Consider the following 7,530-nt stretch of genomic DNA (forward strand, 5'->3'; position numbering starts at 1 on the left):
TATTTCGAAAATTTGTGAAAGACGTTCAAATATATATATATAGCCTAGAAATTTCACATAAATCAAAGATTTCTTTCCTTTCCAAAAAAAATCCTCAAAAAAATCGATTTTTTGAAGTATCTAAAGCAGGCTCCCCCCTTAACACTATCAATGTTCGTCCGCGATCTTCACTGTTCGGCGACACGAGAGAAATGAGATTTTGTGCGCACACAACGCCATACACGACACACATGTGCGCACACCGATCGTTAAAAATCAAACACGCTCAAGCCCATACACGAGTAAACTGCATGCGCACGCATACCGATCGAACGCACTTGTGTGTCGTGTGTGGGCACTTTTAGCAACTACCTATGTTTGTTAAGATGTAGGGATGAGTGCAAAACAAATATGCTGATAAGATGATTTAGCATTTTATCCTCTTCGTTTTTTTTCTGCTTTAATGCTTAATCGTTCATCAGTTTAGCGTTATTTACGTCAACAAATGATTCGTGTGTGTATTCGAAGCATTAAATCATAATTGTAGAACTCAGATCGATCAATTTGGTGGCCTAAAGTGGCATCAGGCGAACAGTAGCCAATTACAGCACACAGCCAGCAGTCCAAATGAATAGCGCCGCTGTGGTTACTACTCACTACACATACTTATGCGCATATATAGAAGTTGAACAGCGCTGAACAATGGACCACTTAAAAAAACCGGATCGAAAAATTAAGTTTAAATGTTAATAATTCAATCAAATTTGCACAAGTGCCCTTCAAAGAAATTTTTGTGGAGGAGTTGAAAATATTATAGATAAATATAATTTGTAAGCCCCATTGTAGTTGCCATAAATTGTTAGCCATTGAGCGAATACATACATATGTATATGTGGTGAATGTACCATATCTACAATTAGTAATTTGGACAGTTGATGCCTACTTAAGCTGTTACCATTTTCAGCGCTTCTATTGCCCAAGCCAGATCCAGGTGAACTTACAGAAGTACCTGGAATGTGGTTATTGTTTTATTCATGTGTTTTGTTTTTATAAATTTATAATTACTTCACATCTTTATTTGTATTGAAGTATATGATTTGACTTGGCAACCACAATCATTTTTAGTTCGTTTTGACTGATCTAGAATACTATAAATATTCTAAATGCCTCGATAGTGGCATCATTGAGTTTAGCAACTGCTGAGTGTTAAGTTCACAAATTCGGAAAAATATAATAAAAACAACTTTATAAATTGACAGGCTACACAGAAGAATAACAAGAAAATGGTGAGTACAAAAAATAAAACTATCCCAATCTATCCCAATAACTTGATACCAGAATACTACTTAACACCCATTCAAATAACTATTGCTTAAAGGTCCGTCAACTCTGAAATATCTTAATGTCCTTCATCCACAGAAACTCTTCGCAGTCGCACTGGCTGCGTGCTTTATTGCATATGCCATCGCCCAATCAGCATCAGCTGATCCCTCAGCCGAGTATTTGCCACCAGTCGGTGATGAATCGGCGCCACTTGCCGATGATGGGTACCGTTATAAAGCAGTGCGTCGTCTGAAGTACCGTCATCGTCGTGAAGTACCTTCAGAGGAATATCTACCGCCAGTAGCTGAACCATCCTCCGAATATATACCACCGGAGGGCGCTGACACTCGTGTAGCTGAAGATGGTTATAGATACAAAACTGTGAGACGTTTCAAAGTACACCGTCATCGTCGTGAAGCGCCTTCCGTTGAATATTTGCCACCAGTTGCCGAGCCCAGCGCTGAATATTTACCACCAGAGGGTGCTGAAACCCGCGTCGCTGACGATGGTTACCGTTATAAGACAGTACGTCGTTTGAGATTCCGTGCTCGTCACCGTCGTGATGTTTCTGAATTGCCATCTGCTGAATACTTACCTCCTGTAGAAGTTGAGTTGGCTCCGGAGTTGAAGACCGTCTTAGGTGACGATGGTTATCGTTATAAGACTGTGCGTCGTTTGAAGTACCGCCGTCATCGTCGTGAAGCTGAGGCTGCTGAAGAAGTTGCCGCCGCCGAAAGCGTTGATGCCCCCAATGGTGAATACTTGCCACCTAGTAAAGATGTTGCTGAAGTACCAGAGGTGAAGAGTGCTGAATTGGCTCAGGATGGTTACCGTTATAAAACAGTGCGTCGCTTGAAGTACCGCCATCGTCAGTAGACTGTATAAACCTAATGAACCCGCATGTTAAATGATAAGTGAGAATTTATGATGTAAAAATATGATATATTCGAGATATGGAACTTTAAAATGAAATAGTCCGACGTGTACTGATTGCGCTTTACGATTAGTTTGTTATATTAAGAAATAAAATGCAAGAATAATAAAATTTATGACTTATCACTTTTATCTTTACTATTTACTTCATATGAAAGAGATTGGTGTATTTGATGCAGATTTTTCAATAATTTTCCATTGAATATAATGCTTGGTTATTACTGGAAATTACTGACGCACTAATCAATCTAAAGAATAAGTAGGTTGTAGGTGATATTGGCAGGAATTGGCATATGTCAGATCATATAAGGTAATGTTAACATTGTTATTTCAGATAATCGTACATTAAACTAAATATAATGTTACTCAAATTCGGATAAAAAACTTGTTTGGCCAACCGAATATTAAGTACTATATATGTATACCTGTAGTATTCGGTTCAACAGTTAACTCGTATTTTTCGAATATGCGAATAGTTATTACTTATTGTTTTGAAATATAGTACGTATACATTCCTCTATCTAAATATACCGAAAGAGGCAGAAATACGAATTTTGTTGGTGTTCCTTGACACTCTAATGACGTTGGTATTGCAGACAGTCTTGTCACATTGTTAAATTGATGTTATAAAAAATAACATAAAGTGTTCAAGTTAGTAATTAAACAATTTTTTTCTATATGTAGTAACTGTGATATGGGGAACGACATAAATAATTTCGCGAACCTGGCATATATGTATAAGTGATTTCACTTATTGAGCGATGACTGCTAAAGTAATAATTTCATGTACTATAAATATAACCAAACGGATGAATGGCTTACTTATATATGATTCCGTTCAAAATTATGTAATGTGTGTGGCTCTGATGGTTTTTAGAAGTAATATCGCAAAATGCTTTACCGATTTGAAACGCATTTTGATTTCAACTTTGTCAAAAAAGACAATGAGCATCATTTTCACTATGGATTTGCCTGCTTGATCATATCAAACGGTTCTGCCGCAGATTTACATACTATGTAGTAGTCAGTTTCACATAGAGTTTAATCGCGTACCTCTGCTCTCAGGTGCTCTGAGACAATTGACTGAAAATACAGTTACTTTCTGCACAAACCCTGTATTATATATTCTTATATAAACTGCACGAAGTGCATCTGAGTTTTCTACTCTATGTAGTATACCCCTGTCGTTATCAAACCCATTTGTTAATTTTATCGAAAAATTTAAATCCTTGGTTTAGAGCAACTAAAAAGATGTCCAGTTTCTAATCCCTAATCCTATGGATGACATTGAAATTATAGATATCAAAAATATATATGTGACCTGGTCTACGAAAAGGGGGGCTTAGGTGTCAAAAAATCTTAGTTGATTCGGATGGAAGATGAGATGCTTTTTCACGTGATAGAATTCAAAAAGTCATAAACTAGTTTTCGCACGTTAGCTCCCTTTTCGTAGACCAGGTCACATATATACTTTGTCAATAAATTGTAAATTTGGTTCTGTTACAAATATATGTTTTCAATTACCAATTAAAGTGCGTGCACTGACATAGGTTTTGGTTATTCTACTTTCAACATGTTGCTACAGAGTACTATGCGAGTATAATAGTTTTGTTCACCCTACGGTTGTACTTCTGCTTCTTTATTGGCTTAGACATTGCTTGCGCGGTTATAACCGAGTTTAGAACTGCGCGCCAGTAGTTCTTCCTTTTTGCTGTTTGACTCCAATTGGAGATTCCAAGTGTAGCCAGGTCCTTCTCTAAAAGATCTTTCCAAGGAAATGGAGGTATTCTTCTTTCTCTGCTTACACTGACATGTATTGCGTCGAAAACTTTCAGAGCTGAACCTTTTTCTTGAAAACTCGCAACGTCAACTCATCAGTTGTTGTCATCGCCCATACCTTCTGCACCATATAGCAGGACGGGAATAATGAGTGACTTATAGAGTTTGGTTGTTGTTCGTCGAGAGAAGACTTTACTTCTCAATTGCCTACGTAGCCCGAAGTAGTACCTCTTGGCAAGAGTTTTTCTGCGCTGGATTTCCAGGCTGACATTGTTGTTTACGACTTCAAAGTTATGACTGTCAACAGTGACGTGGGAGCATAGTCGGGAATGCGACGACTGTTTTTTCTTTGATGACAGGAGTCATCCTTGAGTTTCATTAAGGGTCGATACTACCCCAATTCGTATATATTACTTATACATATTTTCGATTTTCTAATGAACCATTTATCGAATTTGTCGGTCGGTGTGTGAATTATATAGGGTATGTATAAAATTGCTTGGATTCGGATCATTTGATTGACGTTTCACACCTTAATGTATTTTCCTGGCTTTGATTCCTGCAAGTTGCAAGAGTATAAAATTGTTATTAATTGTTAATTTTACAATTGTAGTGAAAAATATTATTGAAAAAAATATAGCAAAAAAATAATAGAAAAAATTTAATTTCCATTCATATTATATATGGTGATATAAAGGTGATATAAAATCGTTTACTCTGCTTTCATATTATTATCATCGCTTCTCCAGCATAATATTAATAACGGTCGCAAGTGAAAATAATACTCAAAGCGCCTTGAGAGAATGTGCGCTGATGCTAGACTTTGGTCTAAACCTAAAATTACTAATACATGGCAGTATCAAATTCGCCATTTTGTGGAAAGGTTTTTTTTTTACATTTCTAACCCATATTTACAGAAGCTATGACTTAATATTCATGAAAAATTAAAAGTTAATCCTGAAAGATGATATCGAATGATCTTTAATCTTCGATCCAAATATTTAGTGAAAAAAATCAAGTTTCAAAGTTGCTTGAGTGAGTACTCAGGAAGAGTGATCCGATAACTATCATATTTTTATTACCTTTTTTGTATATAGTTAAATATATATATTGTATATATGATAAAAAATCGAGTTTTGGCAGGACAAAAATGACAAAATCTAGAAAAATCAGTGAAGAAAGGAGCTGAATTCTACAATGGTCATTTAAGTTTTGAAACGATGAACGCAGTGAACGTCGAGAAATGGTTTTTAAATAATTTTGGATGTAAAATGAAGTTGATGTATGCTGGTACTCTAAATATAGCAAAAGAGCATATCGATATATATGTATATATTTTCGGGCAAGTCTTCCATTACCTTACCTAACTTTTCTGGAACTTTAGACGATACCGCCGTAGAGAAATTTGAGTTAATTCTAAACATAAAATTAAAAAAAAACTAAAGTTTTCGGGATACCAATAATTATAATAATTATTGCGAATATGACGTACGTACACTTTGTAGAGATTTCCAATATAACTGGAAATCAGAAATAATTCGTGACGCAATAATTTTTGAAGAATAAGTGTTTCAATGTACAGATTAAAAAGGAGTCAAGCGAATATTTGCGAATTTCCATACATAGTAAACAGTAACAGTAAAAACGAAATTGCCCCTAGAGTAAATTTATAAACTTCGCTTAAGTACCTATGGCGTCATTACGCTCGAAAATGCAAAAAATGAAGTTCATAATTTATTCGTGTACTCGCTAACGTCATTTAATAACTTGGATTACTCGAAGAACACTTGAAGCTGCTGCCATTATCGACGTTCCTATTTTGTTATAATTTTCTGGGTTGCTTTTCTATAAATGTTCTACATACATAATCATTTTTTGTGGTTATATCCACAATCTTTTCCCACAATTGTTGTAGCTTTTGTTCAATTACTCAATATTTTAATTAAATCTCTTACATAATCAGAGCAGCTATAAATAAATATTCTGCACCATCGAGCAACTTCCTCATTGAGCTTAGCATCAGCGAAGTGTTAAGTTCTACAACAGTTTCGTTTAACAAAATTTCAATTTTATAACAGAAAACATAAAATGGTGAGACCATATATTATATTACGAATAAAACAATATGTCTAAATATTTAAACCATTTTTGCATCACTGGCATTTGCTCAATCTGTACCTGCTGACAGTGTCGAGCCGTCCACTGAATACTTGCCACCAGTCGGTGAAGAATCGACGCCACTTGCCGATGATGGTTACCGTTACAAGTTAGTGCGTCGTCTGAAGTACCGTCATCGTCGTGAGGTACCTTCAGAGGAATACCTGCCGCTTGTACCTGAACCATCTTCCGAATATATACCACCGGAGGGCGCTGACACTCGTGTAGCTGAAGATGGTTATAGATACAAAACTGTGAGACGTTTCAAAGTACACCGTCATCGTCGTGAAGCGCCTTCCGTTGAATATTTGCCACCAGTTGCCGAGCCCAGCGCTGAATATTTACCTATGGTTACCGTTACAAGACTGTACGTCGTTTGAGATTCACGTTATCGCCGTGATGTCTCTGAATTAACTTCCCTTCAATCTGCTGAATACTTACCTACTGTGGAAGTTGAGTTGGCTCCGGAGTTGAAGACCGTCTTAGGTGATGATGGTTATCGTTATAAGGCTGTGCATCGCTTGAAGTGCCGTCGTCATCGTCGTGAGGCTGCTGAAGAAGTTGCCGCCGCCGAAAGCGTTGATGCCCCAAATGGTGAATACTTACCCCCCAGTAATGATATTGCTAAAGTGCCAGAGGCGAAAAGTGCTGAGCTAGCTCAAGATGGCTACCGTTATAAGACTGTGCGTTGTATCAGATATTGTTAGCATTACTAAATTTATGACTTAAGAAGCCAGAAGGCCTGATTAGACAAATGGACTCGTATGTGGTTATGGTGGTTATGATTTAAAACGACTTTGAGTTATGGGAATCTCTTAATTCCTATACGATTAATTGGGCGCTTGTGTGTTTTTTATTCATTGTTAAAGTTTAAGTTTTTTAATGCAATGCAAGAATAAAAAATTATTCAATGAAAGAAGCATTACTGTGTCAGTGTCACATTTATGGTAGACATGATTGAGTTATGATGATTGTGCCCAAAGTTCTAACAGTCCTTTACCTCCATAAAGTGTCTCAAAGGTAAACAAGTTATTAAAAGCAATGAGCAGGCCTGGTCCAAGATAAACAAAACAAACAAGGAAAGACAAATTCGGGTGGAGTCGATTACTTCATACTATTACATGTAATCTACTCTCTAGGGAGCTAACAATTATAGACTGAAAGATACGATTAAATTCCCTTTTTACGAAAGAGTTGCTTCATATAATATATGCTGTACTACGTATATATTGTACTATATGCCTAGTTATTAGACGGTTACTTTTTGAAGTCCCACTTTTAGTGTTTTTCTGATGTAAAGTGAGTATTAACTACAACATTGTGTTCCCTAAATATCCTAAGAAATCGGCAAGGTCGTAT

The 7,530-nt window shown here is 36.4% G+C and overlaps 1 protein-coding gene and 1 pseudogene across 1 annotated transcript; both read left to right on the plus strand.

Annotated features, from left to right (window-relative positions):
- Positions 1 to 399: 399 nt before the first annotated feature.
- On the plus strand, positions 400 to 2,361 carry LOC108975943. Its single transcript, XM_018944786.1, has 2 exons — positions 400 to 1,265; positions 1,399 to 2,361. Exons 1-2 carry the CDS (start codon positions 1,263 to 1,265, stop codon positions 2,176 to 2,178), a joined length of 783 nt encoding a protein of 260 aa, XP_018800331.1. The 5' UTR covers positions 400 to 1,262; the 3' UTR covers positions 2,179 to 2,361.
- A 3,800-nt stretch (positions 2,362 to 6,161) lies between these two features.
- Positions 6,162 to 6,878, plus strand: LOC108975937 (annotated as a pseudogene).
- Positions 6,879 to 7,530: the final 652 nt, after the last annotated feature.

Source organism: Bactrocera latifrons, unplaced genomic scaffold, assembly GCF_001853355.1.
Source record: "Bactrocera latifrons isolate USDA-ARS-PBARC rearing strain unplaced genomic scaffold, ASM185335v1 scaffold_70, whole genome shotgun sequence".
In the NCBI taxonomy this organism is placed as follows: domain Eukaryota; kingdom Metazoa; phylum Arthropoda; class Insecta; order Diptera; family Tephritidae; genus Bactrocera; species Bactrocera latifrons.